General features: G+C 47.1%; 1 protein-coding gene across 2 annotated transcripts in view; it reads left to right on the top strand.

Moving 5' to 3' along the window:
* The window catches only part of DGKQ (diacylglycerol kinase theta), a 1093519-nt gene that overhangs the window by 1059565 nt on the left and 13007 nt on the right, over positions 1–20947 (top strand). For both annotated transcript variants that reach the window (XM_085636612.1, XM_085636613.1), the window contains exon 22: positions 20575–20727. In XM_085636612.1, the coding sequence (XP_085492738.1) occupies positions 20575–20727 (153 nt within the window). The remainder of the gene's footprint in view (positions 1–20574; positions 20728–20947) is intronic.

Raw genomic sequence — 20947 nt, 5'->3', positions numbered from 1 at the left:
GCTTCTTAGGCGGTAGGGAGAGCTTGTGATAGGAGGAGGGCGTGAGGGGTAAAGCTCTTACACAGCGGCTCTATTCACACTGGAGTACTTTTGATCCCTACGCTCCCTTCTACTACCTCCCGACCCAGCCCGCCACACAACTCCGTACCTGTGAGAGCCACACCCCTCCAGAGGTGTGGCTGGGCAAGACACGGGAACGTTGGCCTCCGGGCTCTCCTTCTTCGCGACGCGATCGTTGCTGCGGCTCCTCACGGTCTTCTTCCCCTTCTCGAGCTCCGTCTGTTCGTCTCTCTCCGCGGTCGTTCTCTCCTTCCGGATTCGACGACCTCCGTTCTTCCTGTTCGACTTTTCTTCCTTGTCCCGGCCTGCTGATAGGCTCCTCGTAGTCGACGTCTCCTCCGGGGGCGTGGCTTTTGGAGGATGCCTACCAGTTAAAGGTACAGGGCTCTATACTGGTGTCTTCGGGCATCCAAATGTCTCCCTCTTTATTGTTCTGGGAAGCGGGCTGCAAAGAAAACAAAGTAGGGCTGTCAAGGGGAGGTGTCCACCATTCTTCCTGCTCTCCGTCTTTCCTCGGGCAGACGAAAGGGGGGGGCGGCGTCTGCCCTGTGACAGTAATTTATGGACTTGACAAACAAGCATTACTCTTGGCTTGCGTGTTGCTGGGAATCCTCCAGGATACCCTGGTGCAGATGAGGCATGGTAACTGGTATTCGAAAGAGGCACGGTAAGTGGGGTCTTGCATAGTGGTCACTATAAGTAATTAGTCCATAGTGTGGCAGCAATACCAGACAGTCTATTATAATATATATTTTTTTATATAGCGCGACGTGACCCGAAGGCATTGAGTATCAGAGTGCTTTACATATCACCAGTTGCGTTACATGAGGACACATTAATTTTTTAGTTAGGCACGGTGAGATTAAGTGATTTGCCCAGAATCACAGGATGTTCAGCGTCATTGCCGACACTCGAACCCGGTTCCCCAGATTCCAGGCCGACCACCCTTGCCATTAGGCCAACTCCTCTCCCCAATATAATAATAATAATAATATCACTTATAAAGCGCCTGGTTGCACCGACAGGTGTGTCCCCATGCTAGGACTAACTCTACGAAAGGGGAGGAGAAAGGATATAGAACCTAAAGCTGTAAAAGCCAGGTTTTCAATTTTTTTCAGAAGAGAGTCTCCGATAGTTCAGCTCGGAGAAAGAGAGGAAGTGCATTCCAGTTTTTGGCTGCCAAATAACTGAACAACCACGCACCCATTTTTGCTTCTTGGACTTTGGGAACCTTGTCCAGGTAACTCCTGGTCGATCTAAGATGTTGTGCAGGATTATAGGGGGCGAGTAGATCATGAAGATGACTCAAACCTTTGCCCTGCAAGCTACGATGACTAATGCATAAGGCTTTAAAAAGGATGCTTTTCATAACCAGCAGCCAATGCAAGTCATCCAGAGCTTTCACAGAGGAAACTCTCCTGGGCTGCTTCAGAACTAAGCGGGCTGTCACACTCTGGATACATTGCAGCCTGTGAAGGCATTTTTTGTTGCTCCTAGATAGAGGACGTTTCCATAGTCCAATTGAGATGTTACTAGGGCGTGGACCAGGGTTTTCCTGGCTTGGGTGGGGAGGACGTCCAGAGTTTTCCTTAACATTTTAAGGATTCCAAAGCACTTCCCTGTAAACTTTCTAGTGTGGGCCTCAAAAGAAAGAGTAGAGTCCAACCAAACTCCTAGGTTTTTAACCTGTTTCTTTGGGGTAGGAGTAGGACCCAGAGTCTGTGGCCACCATGCCCATGACCAAATGGAGGGGGATTTCCCCACCACTAAGATCTCTGTTTTACTACCATTTAGTTTAAGGCAGTTATTTGTCATCCAGGAATCCAGGTCGTGCAGGCAAGAAGAGAATTTGGTGGCTGCTTCGTCAGAGTCATGGGACAAAGAGACAACAAGTTGCGTGTCATCTGCATATGACACAGTGGTGACACCCTCCTTTTCCACAATCTCCGCCAAGGGTGCAATGTAGAGATTAAAAAGAGTTGGACTAAAAACTGAGCCCTGTGGAATCCCTTGAGACAGAGCAATGCTTTTGGAGATATGTGGGCGTTGTGCAACTTTGAAGCTCCAATCCTGCAGAAAGGAAGCCATCCATTTTAGCACAGCTCCATCCAGCCCTCCTGATCTGAGACGTTGTAAAAGCAGTTGGCGGGATACTGTATCAAAAGCTGCACTAAGGTCCAATAGGACCAAGGCAACAGTCTGACCTTCATCCACAAGTCTGCGTATTGTCTCCGTGGCCAGGAGCAGTGCTGACTCCGTAGATTACATAGCTCTAAAGCCAGGTTGTGTGGGGTGAAGTAAATTGTGCTGGTTAATATGAGCCACTACTTGTGTGTTCACCACCCTTTCTGCTATTTTAGAGAAATAAGACAGAAGCAAAATAGGCCGTAGGTTCTCCAGCTGACCCGAGTCTACACCTGGCTTTTTCTTTAGGGGAAGAAAAATTGCCTGCGTCCATATATTTGGAACCACACCATCATAAAAGGGAAGAGCAAGAAGCTGCTGTATAAGGCAATATTATCTCCAGGCCTTCCCTCATAATCCTAGGTGTTACTGGATCCGTGGGTGAGCCAGGTTTGATACTTAAAGCTACCCCTTTTAAATCTTCTAATAAAGGTGGATAGAACTCAGAGAGCGAGTTAGCCCCCTCCACAGAAGTCCTCTCAGTTTGGCTAAGCATCCCATTACGAGCCTCATCCAGGAAGGTATCATATATTTTTCCTACCTTCTCAGCAAAAAAATCAGCAATATGGTTACATGACTCAGATGAGCTGGTAGCAGGAGCCACGGTTCTCTCAAGCGAGGACAAGTCTTTAAAGATGGTAAATAATTCTTTGGAAGAGTTATCCGCCTGCTCTATTCTATTCTTATAGTAGGCAGCGCGCAATTTTTTAATAAAGGAGTGGTAGTGCTTTAAGTTCAGCTTGTAAGCAGTCTTGTTATGATCTGAGAAATCCATGCTCCATATGCGTTCTAAGCGCTTACAAGATTTTTTTGCTGTTCTTAGGGCTTCATTAGACCATGATGCTGATCTAGTCTGTCTACGGGGAGGCTAGAGGTCCATGGAGCCACTACCTCCAGTGCAACCTTAATCCACTTATCCACTGAACTGCATGCCACATTAATATGCTTTCCCAGGAGAGAACGACTCTGCTGGAGGACATGAATAAAGCTTGCTGAGTTAAATCCAGACCATCTCCTGTGTGGGGTACTTAGTCCTATTTTAGCTAAAGGGGGAATTTTAGCTAGATGGATAGAGAAAGCAACGAGATGGTGGTCAGACCACGAGACTGCAATCGTTGATTCAATTTCTAAATCTATGCAGTTAGTAAAAATATGGTCTAATATATGACCTAGTTGGGGTGTTGGGAGAGTGGATTTAGGTATTAGCTGAAGGGCGGCTAATTCCTGACACAGAGATTGAGCTTCACAGTTAGTGTGGTCGTCAAAGTGTAAGTTAAAATCACCTAAAATAATCAGTCAGTCAGTCAAAAAGTCTTTATTTTTCGATTTACATCATAAAAGACACGCTATACATATAAAACACAATCCATAATAAATTGTCCTAGTATAGTCCATAAAATCCATAAATAAATACATACTAAAAACAAAATAAAAATTTACTAAATACAGTACAAAGACTCACGACTGATGCAGTCAATAGCCGCTAAAAAAAAAATAAGAATACATATCATAATATAATGAACAATAATAATGAACAATATACCAAACCACCTGCAACATTATGTGTACTACTGAATTATAGACTCAAATTCCGGGTCCGAATTGACCAAGCCCAACTAACAAATTTAGATACCCCTATGACAATATGCTTAGTGGTGTCAGATTTTAGGATTCGACTGGCAACCTGTGCTGATCTTGTTCCCAGTGAACGGCATATAGGCTTTAGCCATACACATCTAGGTTGAGTGTACATTGGACAGCAAAAAAGGAAGTGATCAGCAGTTTCTACCTCCTCCACACAAAAGGGACATTTATCACTGCCATATAGATTCCATGAACTCGTTACCCCACGAAGAGGGAGGGAGCCAACTCTTAACTGATGATACAATTTGCGATCAGATGGCTTTGTTATGATGTCCCAATATTCACCATAAGTGGGGACATCCTTGATGACAAGGAATAATACTGTCATGGGGCCACCCAGAGCAGCTGCTAATCTCTTTTCCTTAATCCTACTCCAATAGATTTCTTTAAAAAGCTTCTTTGAGGGGAAAACAGCAGTAACAGGATCAACCCATAAGGACCCCAGCCCCATATCAAACAGGGAAGCTTATATTGCTGATAACCAAGAAATCCCAGTCGAACCCCGTAGCCCTTTTACTTCCAGGAGGGCCTCGGCATGCATAGACAGTTCCGGTGTCGTCCACAGGCGCTGCCAAAATGCAAGTGGTCTATACCGTTCCATGTCCTCCACCGGGTTACAGCCTAGGTCATACAATAGGGGAATACGAGGAGTTGATTGCGGTAACCCTATTGCTGACCTAAGGAATTTGTTCTGTGCAACCTTAAGTTTGGACATATCACTAAAGCCCCACAACTCCGCTCCATACATAATGGCTGGAAGAATTTTGGAACCATAGATTTTAATCAGTGGAGCCAATGGTTTTGTTAGCGAATTCCTATGTTCCTTCAACAGAGCTCTGCCAAGTTGGGCATGCTTAAGGGTAAGGACATCTATCTGGGGTTTCCAAATGAAATTTTCACTAAATGTGACTCCCAAATAAGTAAAAACAGCTGTCTGGTCAAGAATAACCCCACCCATTTTAACCCTTGATTTAACTGATCTTGAACCACGGAGGACCATGAATTTGGTCTTCCCTACATTAACTTCCAGCTCATGATCGCGGCAGAAAAGCTCAAAGCGAGACAGAGCAAGCTGTAACCCCTGTGTCGTCTTAGAAATTAAGAGCGTATCGTCCGCGAACATTAGCAGGGGGACTTTCTTGCCAGCAAGGGAAGGTGCATCAGTGGGGAAGTTAGTAAAGTAGTTCATAACCCCGTTAATGAACAGGGAAAACAGGGTGGGAGCCAAAACACACCCTTGTCTAACCCCTTTAGAAACCTCAAACCTATCCGTCACCTCCCCGGGTTTACCCCATCGAACTTCAGCATACATATGTTCATGCAATTTAATAAGAAGAGCCACCAGCTCTTTGGGCATGCCCATCCCCAGTAAAACTTCCCACAACTTAATCCTTGGAACAAGATCAAATGCGGACCTTAGGTCCACAAAGGCCGCAAAAAGCATGCCGCCCCCAAGGATAACCTCTTTCCAATACAGGAGCATAACCCTGAACGCTTGGTCAAGGGTTCCAATATGCGACCAAAAACCCGCCTGGATTGGTGTTAATATATCGAAATCGGCCATCCAGCCCTGTATACGACCCAAAAGCAGGCGGGCAACAATTTTTTTTTATACCGCATCTATAAGGCTAATTGGACGATAATTGGCCGGGGCAGAGCGATCGCCCTTCTTATATATTGGCAATATCTCTGCCCCTAACCAAGAATCAGGAACTGAAGCTCCATTAGCAAGGCCATTGGCTAGCATGGTCAAATATGGGACCTGCTCATGTTTAAATAGGTCTGCAGGGATACAATCGGGCCCCGGTGCTTTGCCACTCGGTATGGCCTTTAAAATAGACTTCACCTCACAGGGGACAAATACCAACGGTTCCTCACACATAAGAGACAGTGTCACAGCTGTAGTCCTACTCTTAAGTATGAACAGGTTTTCAAAATACGAAACCCACTGCTGTGGCTCCACGTGGGTGGTAGATACCATATCTTGTGGGTGGTTACCCCACTTAAGGAGATACCAAAATTCAGTCATATTCCGCCCATCGCACGCCTGTAGTAACCCCCTCCAGCGATCCTTGTCCCAATTCCTTTTAGCTGATATTTGGGCACGTTTATAAATAGCCCTACAGCTACGAATAACATCTGGTAATCTAGATGCAACAAGCAAGGCTCTTTGTGCCTGTCTACAACCATTATCGTACCAGGATCGGGATCTCAACTCTTTATTTTTGGAGTTATGGGGTAAACTCTTGACAAAGAAGGATTTAAGCTCTGAGAATAACCCAATATGAATACCGGGAAATTTTTCATTAATGCCAACCTGGGACTCAAAACAATTGAGTTTGTCTAATGTATTAATAAGCAAAATCCTAATCATGGACATAAAACCCTCATTAATAACTATTTTAGGCCAGCGTACCCTTCTTTCATCATTAGTTAAGAATACTTTTGCCTGAACAGTAGGGACGTCAACCATAACAGTATCAATAAAACTGTTATCAAGCATGGACAAAACTAGGGGGTTATGGTCGCTTTCTGGTCTACATACAACCACCATATCGCCAATCATCGACCACAACTCCACATTAACCAGTATATAATCGATACCCAGATCTTCCATTATCAAAGGTCACTACCCCAGATCTATCAGACTTCGATCTACCATTAACAGCCCGCATACCCTTTTCGAGACACAAGCCCTTAATAATCAGAGCCGCTTGCATCCATTTTTTCATGGGTATCAGCTCCAACTGAGGTATGCCCCACATAGAGTCTTCAGTATCTGTAAGCTTCCCATCATCCACTCCAAGAGGCTCAAAACAGGTGTTGAAGTCCCCAACAACAACCCTGTTTACTTTTTTAGTTATGGTTCCTAAGAAATCCTCTAATATAAGGGCTGTTGGAGAACATCTACCGCCTGGGAGCCCCCTCAGATTGTTATAATGAAGCGCTGGTTGCACCATTTGGTCCACTGAGCTTGAGATAAAATTAGGAGCGTGACCCGGAGGGCGGTAGATCAGAAAGCCCTTGACTGTGTAGTTATCAGCTGCCGTTATCGAAAAGAAGGCAGCTTCGCTTTTGTCTATGTTGGCTGTATCCAAAGTACATTTTAAGGATAGTTTTTAGACAATATCTATTCCTCCTCCGCGCTTAATCAGGCGATCCAGTGGAAGGGCATCCAGTATCTCAGGGGCAAAGTTCTCATTCAACCAAGTTTCCGTGAGAAATATGGCATCAGGTTGATTGTCTAGAATACAATCGTAGATTTCAATCTTATGTTTGTTAAGGGATCTATAATTAATGAGCCTTCATTTTAACTCATGCTTTTCCCCAAGACCTGCCTTAGGTACAGTTGTTTCACATGGGCAGTGAGTGCACTTCAAAGGCACTACCTCCATAGATAGACTGTGCCTACATGAATCTAGAACCTGAGGCCCTAGTTCTTTTAACTGCTCCGCTGAATATTTCAGGAGCTGATTTATCCCAGAACAAGCAGGGATTCTGGCCCCTAACCCCGGACGGGCGCAGACGGGCTTGCCTTTGACGCGCCTGTGGCGCGTCTGCTCCGGCATGCGTCTCAAATAGGTGGAGAGCCACCGAAACTAGCCTGCCAACTTCCCCGTGAACAACTAGCGCAGCGGAAGTGAGGGAAAAGCCTAGTCCCGCCCTCCGGTCAAACGGCACTGCAGCCGCGGCGGAACAGGGTGAGACAAACAACAAGGGCCCAAGAGGAAATGCAGGTAAGTGAGGCAACACAGACATTCAAACACAAAGTTGCACTAAGTTTAATTAATAACAAGCATTGGCATAGCCACTAGGTCTCGCCTTTGGGACCTTATAAGTGTTTAGCCATGCAACAGATGCATAACTAAATACTTATAAGGTCCCAAAAGCGAGACCTATTGGCTATGCCAAGCGGCCGTGCGGGCGCGAAAGTGAAACTGATCGCGATCAAACATCAAAGCGAAAGTGAAAGTAATCGCGGCGCCCGCGCACCTGCACTGTAGCTCTAGGCTGGCCTGGTAGCACTTTTTGGAGCCCTCTCAATAAGTCTCGCCAGACCAGCGTATGCGCTGGGTCAGGCGAGCCCTAAAAAGCGATTCAAACGCAGTTAAAACGAATTAGTACTTGTCCAAGACAACGTTTCCCCCGTCACAGAGAGTAGTACGCTTGCAGACCCTGCTACTGTCTGCTATTCTGAGCGTTTCTGTTACACTCTATTTGTGGAGTGACTACAGGCCTAAACACTGGCAGCAGGCCTAGATATATGCTGACTATCCCTGATATAGAGTTAGGGTCATCACCCTCATAGTTCGTGTCTGTGAGAGGGGTATGGGTGTGCATAGTTTTACACAGGTCTAGCATGTGAGTATTAATTATTCCAAAATCTAGGGAAGCTAGAAGATAATTTTAGGATCACTACGAAAGGGTTAGAGAACCTTCTTAGATCAACAGGGAACGGCAAGCTTTCCACCTGGGCCCCATTGCTGCATGGTGACGGGCATCTCTAGTTTCTGGTAAGGAGAATGTAAGATCTTTAAGAGATGCCCAAATAAACATATGTTTTGCACAGGTCTGTCCATGGCGAGAGTATGTCCCTGCAACAGAGCCCAGATGGTTGACTGTCCCTCAATGTTTCCTGATAGACAGATTATGCTGGGCCCCCACTGTGTCTGTATTCCTGTAGATGTTGTATTAAACATCAGACCATGGCACATAGACAACCATGATTGAAGCCTTTAGCCAGCTCCTCTTACGAAGTAAGCCGATCATTGCTAAGTCCAACATGGGGTTGCACAGTGGCGTGGGTGCCACGTATGGGAAAAAGAGGGCTACACAACTAACCTTAGCCCAACAAAATAGTTTTAGGATATCTGTGGATTGTTCGCACAGAATAATTATTTTGCTAATAAACCTTCCGTGCCTAAGTGGTCTTTGGACAGTTGTAAGCAGAACAGTCCTTGTGTACTCGTCGTCCCTTCTAAGGCACTCATGAACCAGCACTTAGCATACCTACAGAGAATGATGTAGTAAAGGATCACCTCTTCCACTGAGTGCGCCAAATGTCCTAACTTTTGTAGCACCAACAAACCTTACTTACATATTGGCTTTTCTCTGGATTTCTTGGCTGTCCAGATTGTCTTTCTGGACTGTTGGCCTTTGTAATAGCAAATCTTTCTGGTTTCCTCTTTGAAACCTATCGCAGTTATTTTGCTTTTGGTCTACCCCCACTCTTCTTACTAAACACAGAGGGCAGTTTCAAGTATATGGTCCTCGGGCTGGGCAGTCTTAACACATCATCAGTCCCACACATGGACCGGCTTCCTCACAAGGGACTCCTTACTGGTTACTCTTCAAAGCCCTATGAGAGGGCAACATTTTGAATCTACCAGGTTGATGTTGCTGATTGGTAACTATTACCTTCACCCTTGGAAGAAGCCCACCAGACCTGACTGCGACCAATCCAGGGACAATCACCTGTTTCAGAAGGATCTAAACTGGTTTTGCTCTGGACAGTTATGTGGGAGTGACACTTAATCTGCTTCCAGTGTGCCCAAGTAAGTACCTGCAAAGTATTTACAGGAGAGGAAAGTTGTTGTATTATATTCTGAATGTCATCCTTCCTTACCCCTACCAAGTCCATGTCTCCCTGGAGTTCTTTTTGTGCTTACTTCTGACTTAATATCAGTAAGGAATTGCTATAGAAAGTGTTGCATGGCCTCCACTTTGTTGCAGCTGGAAGGCTGGCTTTGTTGGGGCGATTTATGTGGCGTTTTGTTTTTCGTTGTGGCTTTTGATGCTAATAACTCTCCCATTGTTGGTTATGTCCTTTGCTTGTTAGAGGTCATATTGTTTTAATTCCTGGACCTCCAGAGTCTTGAGCCAGAATGATCAGATATCAAGGGATTAGGTTGGGACTCCTCAACGATTAGCGTGTGGGCAGTAATTCCTGGTCCCCTCGCCCCACTTATTGGTCCTCTTCCTCACCAGTACCTTGTGTGATCTGGGGGAAGGACTCTGGTCCAGTCAAGTCCCTCGTGCACCTGGCCTAAGGGACCAATTCCCTTCAACTCCCAGGGTGCCTTTAAATCAGCCTCAGCTATGTGCAATATTACCAGTCTGGTTTATTGTTGTCCTCAGTCAGATCTACCTCAAACCACCAATGGCAAGATCCCAGCAGATGCAGAGAAGACCCCTGCTGTATGTGTCACCTGTTAATTCTTTTTTTTTTTTTTTTTTTTTTAAAACCTTTATTCGTACAAGTCGGATACACAGCTATTCAGCCGACATCCCGGAGGTTCGGCAGCTAATCAGTCGACACATTAAGTCCTCCATAGCTCTAATGCAGGATAAAGACAAAGGTTTCATTTTTGAAATCTACCTACAATAAACATAACAAACAAGGCAGTATACATCACAAGTTCGTGCCAGTTCCCAACTGGGGGCGCAGCCCCATTTCCAACATCAAATCAAGCCACCGATCGGGAGGATGAGGGAGAAGCAGAGGCGCTAACATTCTAACGGAGGTGCATCAGAAAGACCCAAGTCGGAAGTGAGGCTAGGGGGAAAGTTGCTCCTCTGGTGGTTCAATGGCAGGAGGCAGACATATGCCCCCCCTATATTGGTTCCAACTTCCCCATACCTTATGCCATTTCTTAGGCCTCCCCCGTGCACTATACACCGTTTTCTCCCGAAACATGCTCCAGTCCATGTTGTCCTTCCATGCATCCAGGGTGGGCGGGCTATGAGAGCCCCACAGTCGTGCTATATCTCGCTTAGCCACCATATTGCCTAGGGTCGCCCATTGAGTCTGCGCTGCGTCATAATCTGTAGGACCCCACACATTCAAAAGACAGCGCCGCGCCTCTGGGTGCAGTACAATACCCGTGACCTCCTGCATCACAACGTGAATCCGCTTCCAAAAGTCCGCAATCACACCACACTCCCATATGATATGTAGAAAGGTGCCCACCATCCCGCAGCCTCTCTTACAGAGCCCATCCTCGGAAAAACCCATATGGACCAGCCGGGGCCCAGTGACGTAAACTCTGTGCAGTATCTTAAGCTGGACCAGTCGTAGTCTGGCGGGTATCGCGACCTCCTTAGGAGAGGAGACGGCGTATTGCCAATCCTCATCGTCCAGCTCAAGGCCGTCCCTAGTCCACTGATCCCGCACCCCCAGGAGGAGGTCGGTCCGGACGTTCACAAGCTTTTTGTAGATTAGGGAGATTGCGCTCTCCGGCATATGGCCGTCCAGGATCCGGTCCTCCAAGGGAGAGGACTCAGGCACCTTTTCCCCCTCAACGAGGACCGACCGCAGCGCATGTCGCACCTGCGCATACCGGAAATATTCTGTGCCCTCCAGAGCATATTCCGCCCGTAGCTCGTCAAACGACTTAATCCGCCCCTTGGCCAGCAGGTCCCCCACCCTGGAGATGCCAATCAGATCCCATTTCTCGAATCCCTTAGAGTGCCAGAGTTTCCCCAGCATATCGGAGTCATACAACGGAGTGGCGAGGGTGAGCCTATCTTTCCAGCCCAACGAGTTCGTGACTGTCTTCCACACGTTCACCACCACCCCGGTCGGCCCCGTGAGGGACCCAACCGGGGGCCTCGAGTAAAGTGCTCTATAGTAGCCACCCCCACGCAGCAACCACCGGTCCATAGCAAAGCCGGGGCTAAGCGCCGGGCCGTAGACTCCATGATTGATCGCACTCAGTTGGGAGGCCCAATAGTATCTTCTGATGTCGGGAAGCGCGATACCCCCATCGTACCAAGGAAGAGTTAGTTTTGCTATCGCTATACGCGGACGGCCGTCCCACAGCAGCGAGCGCTGGAGACTCTCAACCTCCCGAAAGTAGCTGGCCGGAACCAGCTCCTGGGTGTTCTGCAGGGCATAGAGAAAACGGGGAAGAGACATCATTTTGAATAGCACAGCACGGCCAAGGAGGGAAAGCGGCAGCCGCCGCCAGCCCGCTACATCCCGCCGCAGGCGCGCCAACGGAGGGACCAGGTTCCTCTCGTACCGTACCGTTGGGTCGGTAGAGATATAAATCCCAAGATACTTGAAACCCTCCCGGGCGATCTGGATCGGGCAATTCCGCGGGGGAACCGGGACGCCGCCACACAGGGCATACAGATATGACTTCCCCCAGTTAATGGTTAGTCCCGAATTCCTCCCGAAGGAAGTCAAAATGTCGCAGACAACTATGAGGGACTTCCGGGGTGAAGTGAGATAGAGCAGGATATCATCGGCATAAAGGGAGATGCGGTCCTCGTGGTCAGGTGACCAGCGAATCCCCCTCACATCTGGGTGCCATCGTATCCAGGCCGCCAGCGGCTCGAGAGCAAGAGCAAACAACAGCGGCGACAGAGGACAGCCCTGCCTGGTACCCCTCCCCAGCTCGAAGGGACGGGACGCCCTACCGTTGACCGCAACTTTAGCGAGAGGTCCTTCATATAATAGTCTAACCCAGCCCACAAATCCGGGTCCGAAGCCGAATTTCGCAAGCGCAGCCCACAGGTATGCCCACTCTACTGTGTCGAAGGCCATCGTTGCGTCGAGCGCTGCCACAATGGCCGGCTCCCGCATCGTCCCCACCCTTGCGATCACTCCGTGGATGCGCCTAAGGTTCAACGCGGTGTTACGATGCGGGATGAAACCGGATTGGTCAGGGTGGACCAGATCACCGATCACCCTGACCAATCGGTTAGCGAGAATTTTAGCGAGGATCTTCGGCTCGGCATTAAGGAGCGAGATCGGCCTATATGAGCTGCACCTGTTCCTGGGCTTACCATCTTTATGTATGACCACGATTGTTGCCAGGCGCTGGTCGAGTGGGAGGCATCCCGTCTCCCGCGCCTCCACGAACATAGCTCGCAGATGCGGAGCGATCTTATCCGGCCGGAGTTTGTAGAACTCAATTGGCAGGCCATTCGGGCCCGAGGCCTTGCCCGGACGCAATGAACGGATGGCCCCCGCGATTTCGTCGACTGTGATATCGCCATCAAGATCGTCCCTGTCTATGTCGGAAAGGCAAGGCAAAGCAAGATCACGCAGGAGTTCACACGAATCCCCCACTGGCCTGTCCGACACGGAGGTATAGACCGTGTGGAAGTAATCCGCAAAGCACTGGACTATGCCATCCGGCTCCGCGACAACGACGCCATCCTCCGTCACGAGGTCTGGCACAACACGATTGACCCGCTCCTTTTTATCCAGCCACGCGATTAATTTCCCGGCCTTGTCCCCGACGTCGTACAGACGGCCCCGCTGTTCCCTACTCAAGGCTTTGGCCGCGTCCGTCACAAGGGCCTTGTACTCCGACTGCTTAAGGGTCAAATTGTGTAGCGCCGCCGCCGTGACCTCCCCCTCCAATGCCAGCTCCAGATCCGCGATCTCCGCCTCAATCTGGGCGACCTCCGCGGCTCGCCAACGCTTGGCCGCTGCTATCAAGGAGAGGGCCTCTCCCCTAAGCACTGTTTTGAACGCTTCCCACAAAGACACCGCCGACGTGACCGAGCCGAGATTTTCCTGGAAATAACGATCGACTGCCTTCAGCACCGCACTACGAGTCGTAGGGTCCCTGAAATACCACGGGTTAATTGGGGCCACCCTACCCCCCACTCCTCTACCAACATCCATACAGATCCACACCGGCGAGTGGTCAGAAATACCCCGTGCCATGTGCCTGGCCTCAGAGACAAAGGAGGCGTGTGCAGCTAGGGTAAGCACATAATCAATTCTGGAGAGACTGCCATGCGCCCCGGAGTGGAAAGTGTATTGCCGCTGTGTGGGATGCAGCAGTCTCCAACAATCAACCAGACCAAGGGTATCTACAAAGTCCGGAAGCCACTTCTGAGCCCCCCCCGAGCTCCTCACCTGTTAATTCTTATGTCAATATGGCGACTGTTGGAAGGTCCCAGAATACTCTCTGATTCGTTGCACACTCCAGAGATCACATTTCACGGGCCATGGTGTGCACGGGCTCTTTTTCCAGCGGCGCTCATCAGGCCATATTGCTATTGTAGTCCGCAGTGGCCCACAGTTGGGTATTTCCATGACTCTGGCTTGAATTGCTGCTGTCTGCATCCTTTTGCATCATAATGATGACCACCTTCCCATTCCTGTATTGCATCCCTTTGTGGCACTTATTATGTTTTATTAACTCTAGAAAGACCTGAACTGTCCTGTAAAGTAAATGCCCCACATCCCCTGAGGTCAGTGGCATCTGGTGAAAGTGGTAGGGCGGAGAGATCTCACATGTATTGCTCTGAGTGAGAAAGTGAGCTTGTTTCTTCCAAGGGGAGTTCAAGGGTTTGGAATGGCATGCTTGACCTAATATTGGCAGGGTTTTTATGATAATCGGAACACTGTTCCGATTATCATAAAAAAAAAATTATATACGGTTTTAATACGTAGATTGAAATAATAAGTTACATAAATCAGGAAATACAAACGTGTGTTTTTCACCAACAAAAGAAAAAGAAGGGGTGTTTCCCCGGAAGTAAACGCTCTTAAAGAGGCATATAGAGTGTGAAACAGCACCGCCATTCACTAAAGGTAATTCATGCTTATACCCTTTTAATAATATTGTCCTACCACAGTTAGCGGGGACTGCCTGGTTAGGAGGGTTTATTCCTTCAAAAATGACACAAAATGTACTTGCCAGTAGGCTGTGTCAAATTTGAACAAACCTATAAATGCTTTTTACTATATCTGGGAAGAAAAACAAAATATAATCTGAAAATATAGATCAATGGGGGCTGAGATAGCCGTTTTTGAGGCCCGGGGATGCCCCTTTAAACACTGCAAAATCTGGACTCGATGGGCGGACTATCGTGGTATCGACACCCCCCAAACCCCCCCCCCTTTCCCGAGGCGGACCCCTAAAAATGTGTCGCTCTGTTTTATGTTGTTGGTGTATCCCCACCGAGAGTTTTGGACAAATATGTATGTGTATGCATTCAAAGTGGCACACCGTGACGACTGCACCGCCTGTACGAACATGGAGACCGGAACCTGTCTGTAAGTTTTTCGTTTATGTCACCTACGTGTTTGGTGGGTGTTGTTGTATATTGGAAATTTGGTTATTGAAACAAACTCACAGTGCATCTCTCTGGCCATGGTGGGGCTGCGACCCCTACATATTGCAAAATAACCTAATAAAATGTGTTATTAAAAAAAAAAATACAGATCAAACTACCCATCTGGAAGTTAAAACTGGGACGGGAATGTGAATGAAAGCTCACTAAGCACTGCAGAACCAGTCACTTGTGGTCACACTTTTCTCAGAACCAGGTACACAAGCATTAGACGTTAACATAAAGCCTGGAGCAGTTGAGGTGGAGAAACAACCGCAAATAGAATTATACAATCAAGTAGAGACCCAGAACAAAAACTCTGTCCAAGAAGAAAAACAGCTTGTAAATGTAAATGTAAATGTACAGATATTTATATAGCGCAAATCACCAACCGGTCTCTAAGCGCTTGCTTAGGGAACCCATCCTGGTATTCCCCTGTGAGATAACCCAGCAGGGCATCCACAAGGTGAAAGCCAGGCATCCCGCCGCGAGGGGCCATTGTGGAGATTAAGCAAGCTATTGCCCAGAGTCGCAGAGTGTGAACCCATGAATCGAGTATGCACTGGAGCGAGAATTATCGAGTCCATGGACAATTTATGGACTCAAGACCCAGCCGAGCCGGGAATTGAACCCTGGTCCTGGGCTGACCTCTGCTTCCAGGTTGGAGAGTAAAGTTGAGTGACAAGGAGTTGAGTGAAGTTGTTGTGGAGTGTTGTGGAAGGAGTAGAGTGTCCTAGAGTGGAAGTGCTTAGAGTAGAGTGATACGGAGTGGTGTAGGACAGAGTGGAGTGGTATACAACGTGTTGTGTCGAGCGGAGTAGATCGTAGTAAAGTGGAGTGACATAGAGTGGGCTAGTGTAGGCGAGTGGAATGGCATAGAGTGGAGTAGAGTGTTGTAGAGTGGAGTGGCATAGAGTGGAGTAGTGTTGTAGAACATAGTGGGGTAAAGTGGCTTGAAGTGGCATAGGAGTTTGGTAGAGCATTGTAGAGCGGAGTAGAGTTTTATAGAGTGGAGTGTCATAGAGTGGTGTAGAGTATCAGAGTTGAGTAGAGTTTAATAGAGTAGAGCGTCCTTGAGTGGAGTATTGTGGAGTGTCATAGATTGAAGTGTCGTAGAGTGGCCTAGAGTGAAGTGGCATAAAGTACAGTGGTGCAGAGTGCATTGTTTTTGAGTAAAATGGTGTAGAGTGCTTTGGCATTGTGCAGTGACGTAGAGTGCAGTGGTACAGAGTAGATTGAAGTGGCGTAGAGTAGATTGTTTCAGAGTAGAGTGAGGTGGCGTAGAGTGGAGTGGTGCAGGGTATAGTGCAGAGGTGTAGAGTTATGTATAGTGCAGTTGCATAAAGATCAGTGGCATGGAGTGCAGTGGTGCACAATATATTAGAGTGGCGTGGAGTGTTCCAAAGTGTAGTGGCGTACAGTGCAGTAGAGTGGCCTAGAGTTGAGTGATACACAATAGAAAGCAGTGGCGTGGAGGAGAGTGGCATAGAGTAGAGTGGTGTGGAGTAAAGTAGTGAAGAGAGCAGTGGCACAGAGCACAGTGGTGCAGAGTGGTGGAGAGTGCAGTGGTGCAGAGTAGAGTGGTGCGAGAGCAGTGGCACAGTACAGTGGTGCAGAGTAGAATAGAGTGGCATAGAGTGCAGTGATGTAGAGCGCAATGGTATAGAGTGGCGTAGAATGCATTGGTTTTGAAAAAAGTGGTGTTGAGTGCATTGGCGTAGGGTGCAGTGATTTAGAGTAAATTGTTTCAGAGTAGAGTAAAGTGGTGTAGAGTGGAGTGTTGCAGAGAAGAGTTGAGTGTTGCAGGGTAGAGTGAAGTGGCGTAGAGTTGTGGCATAAAGTGCACCGGCATAGAGTGCAGTGTTCCAGCGTAGAGTGGCATAGAGTGGAAGGGCCTAGACTGGAGTGGTGTAGAGTGCAGTGGTACATAGTAGAGTGGGATAGAGTGCATGGCATATAGTAGATTGGTGCAGCATAAAGAGTCGTAGAGTGAAATGTGGAAGAGTGCAGCGTTATAGAGTGCAGTGGTGCACAGTAGATTAAAGTAGCATATAGTGCATTGATGTATAGTGGTGCAGAGTAGAGTGACATAGAGTTCAGGGGCGGAGAGTGCAGTGTTTGAGATCAGAGTAGTAGAGTGCATTGGTGTAGAGTTGTGCAGAGTAAATTGACAGAGTGCAATGGTGTAGTGCAGGGTAGAGTGCAGTGGCGTAAAGTGGAGTCATGCAGATTGCAGTGGCGTAGAGTGCAGTGGCATAGAGTAGGGTGGCAGAGTGCAGAGTTGCAGAACAGACTGTCGTAGAAGTGCAGCGGTGTATAATATAGTGGCGTAGAGTGCATTGTGTGGAGTGCATTGGCGTGGAGTGCATTGGTGCAGAGTGAAATAGTGTTGCATAGAGTGTAGTGACAGAGTTCAAAGTGTATAATGCAGTGGCATAAAGTGTTGCATAGTATAATGGTGTAGAGTGCAGTGGTGCAGAGTAGATTGGCATAGAGTGCATTGATTTTGAATGCAGTGGCGCAGAGTAGAGTGGAGAGGCATAAAGTACAGTGGTGCAGAGTACATTAAAATGTTGTGCGCAGCTGCCAGGAAAAAGTCAGCATTTCTGTGAAGCTAATGGAGAAACTTGTTTTTTAATTGGTCAAAGGATTCAATCCCATTAGGAGCTAGGGGCGGGAGGTTGGCCAAAACAACAACATAAGAATCCTTGACATTGATCAACTGTGCCAAAATACACCCACTAGCGGTCTGCCTGCGTTCAAGTAAAGGTTGAAGATGGACTGCTGTAGCACGGAGGATCTTCTGTGATGAGTGACGTGAGAGCCCTGACACCATCATGAAGGGCTTCGTCATGGATTGCAGAAAATAATTTTGTCGCTGCAGGCTATGTGACTGCTGGGACAACTTTATTATGAAAAATAAGGGCTGCAAAAAGCTAAGCCCTATGTGAAAGAATCCTGCACATGTGCACTGGGGGGTTTATCTTTGCTTGGATGCCTGTCCTTTCTCAGAGCGAGTATGAAGCAGCCTGGCACCTAATCTCACAGGAGTTGCAAGGTTAAGGGAAAACCTTTTTAAAGACCTAGAAATCGGGTAAGCGGAACCCTAGTACAGAAACCTCCCCTGTCTGGGGTGTACCTGATGGGTCTTGCTTTAAGGATGTAGGTTACGTTGAACTGCATTGTCTGAACTCTGCATGGCTGTGGAAAATCTGTGGCTGGAATCTTCTAAGTCATTAGTTAACCTGATAGAAGCCCTTTATTTTCCTGGTTTACATTAGGTCAACTATGTCAGTTTCTTCCTCATTTACACTCACCTCGCTCATTAAAAGTGGGATTGGGGGTTAGTTAAGGCCTGTGACTATTTTGTGCTCTTAAGTCCGCAAACGGGGGTATGTGTGACCTCCTATGCTATTAAATTCTGTGCTGTTACTGCCCTGTGGCTTCTGTGCTGTTTAGGTGTTACAGTACACTGCACTTGGACCCTGGCTTTAGAGGAGATGGCACCCCTGGACATCATGCGAAGCATAAGCCTTCTAGTATGTTGACAAAGTAACTTGGATGAAAAAAAGGAAATCCCAAGGCCCTCAGTCTTGTGTTCTATGCTGACTGCTGTATTGCCAGACAGTAAATTGCTCATTCTATCTCGGAAGTCCTAGTACATTGCTCCTTCTGACTATTTTACACCTACACAGACAGTAAAGAACCTCTCCATGTGTAAAGTCTTACGCTGAGTGGAGAAGCAGGGCTATCGTAAGGGATTCACCCGTCAGAGTCATCCTCTCCATACCACGCCCCTCAATAGCCCATGGTCCTGATGAAGGGAATTGAATAATTGGGGAGGCTGGTCCAGAGGGATAATGAGCTGAAGACGACTGATGGAATGGGACAGAAGGTGGACTTTTTACCTCAGACTCACGTCATTTCACATCACAAATGAGCGTCTGAGGATGATCAGCCATCTGGTAATACTGTGAATCTTGTATTTAAATTACAGTCACTGTTTATGCTTCATGAGGAGAAAATGAAGCAAATTAAATAACACATCAAACTCTAAAGGAAGGTCATAGATGAATAAGAAATGGCTATCATCCCCAAGCACAGGACAAAATAGATGATTCCTTTGAGAAAAGAATGTTGCCCTCTTCCATACCACCTTTCTACTCAGCATATTGTAGAAAGGACTCACAGATGGGAGATGGGAGATGGCATACGTAGCTCAGAACTCCTCGAACTATTGGGGGATGAAACACTGTCTTGGCCACTGCGAGGAAATCAGTCATGGCCTGTGTCAAAGTCAAGATTCTGCTATTTTTCCAGATTTCAGCATGGTGTTTCCATTCGGTAATGCGATTTTGTGATATGCTCCAAATACTGCAAAATGACCGCCTAAGAGTGCTAGCGAGGGCAGTGCAGAGAGGAGACCAAAAACTTAGCCTATGCTTGGGGCCGCCAAGTTTGAGTAAGGTTCTGTCAGAGTGAAAACTTTGGTAGCTACGCCTCAAATGTCCCCTAGGTAGGCATTGGTCTTAGGTGATTGGCCGACTGAGATAAGTTAGCTGCAATATTTCTTTGTCTACAGATAAAGAGTATTGTGCACCTTTCACAGCTATGTGCAGAATCCGACCTGGAACCAGCAGTATATGTTCTGGGGGGGCATGGTAACCATTAATTATAGCAACATAAAAATGGGGGGGAAATGTGTTTCCCACCATGACTATGATAAGATAAAATAACACAATATGGTAAGATATGTAAGCAAACCTAATATTTGTAATTCTCACTTTTTCATTACTTTGATTTTTCTTCAAAGAGCATTTAGGAAGTTTGGGGACCAATGGTGCAGCATTTAAAGGGTGGTGGACTGGAATATTGGCAGACACTAGACAGACAGACTTTTAAGGGGAGTTTGTACCACACAAAATTTGTAAGAAATCTATGAGCAATCATAGAATGTAACACACACTGGAAAAGTAACATTTGATCATACCTAATAAACCAACTTTATATGTACTCTCTGCGGTCTTCCCCGAGGTGTTTTTCTAGAAAAGGAGGGGCAACTGTTGAAGCCCATCAACTCAGTAAAAGTGACGAAACCTGAATGGCAGTTTTACAGTGGTATTCGGGCGTTGCCATGCAAACATATTTTTGAAAAAAGTAGTGAAGCACATTTAGCCAAAAACATTATTTCTGAATGGCTAATATGTACTTTGGAGTCCGTTAAGAGCAGAAGCATCTATGTTGGAAGAATTGATACCTGACGCTCTTCGCAGCCATAAAGATTTGGGAAAAAGCAACATAGAAATGAGCATTGGCCAACCAGGGTATCCCGTGACAGCAAGCAGTGATGCTGTCAACTGATTTTAGAAATATGTGAATCAGACTATACATTAAAGTAAATTGTTGTTAGAGAAATGTGTACAGCGCACTTGTAGCTCGCTTTTCCTATCACTTTCTCCATCATCACATTTTATGGTGTTGTCTCACTTCAGTGAACAATGAATATTAGGCATCTTTGGTTGTAGGATACTGATAAATAGATCTCTTGTGATAAGTCCAACATGTTCCTGGTTTAGTAAACTTATCTGTTGTGTTTTGTTGCAGGGCCAAGTGCAAAGCGGACTGCGTTCAGGCATCCGCATCGCTCAGGGGTCATACTTTCGCGTGACTCTGCTGAAGCCTATCGCTGTGCAAGTGGATGGAGAGCCCTGGATCCAGCCACCGGGCCAAATTATCATTTCTGCCGCAGGACCAAAGGTAAGATTGACGTAAAGTGATCGTGTTTTACGGCCAGTGGGGTAACATGCCTTCTGTTGAGCCTTAGATGAACTTCAGGACTCTAGGTCAGCATCCTGGCAGGCTTTCACTCAGGCTTCCATCTTCAGGTTCCATCTGATTGGGAACTTTGAAGGTAGAAGAAACACTTGGGGCTAGAGTCTTAGGAGCAATCTAAACATAATTAAATGGAAGTCCAATG

Source organism: Triturus cristatus, chromosome 2_1 (assembly GCF_964204655.1).
Source record: "Triturus cristatus chromosome 2_1, aTriCri1.1, whole genome shotgun sequence".
In the NCBI taxonomy this organism is placed as follows: domain Eukaryota; kingdom Metazoa; phylum Chordata; class Amphibia; order Caudata; family Salamandridae; genus Triturus; species Triturus cristatus.
This window is presented reverse-complemented; position numbering and strand designations above follow the sequence as displayed.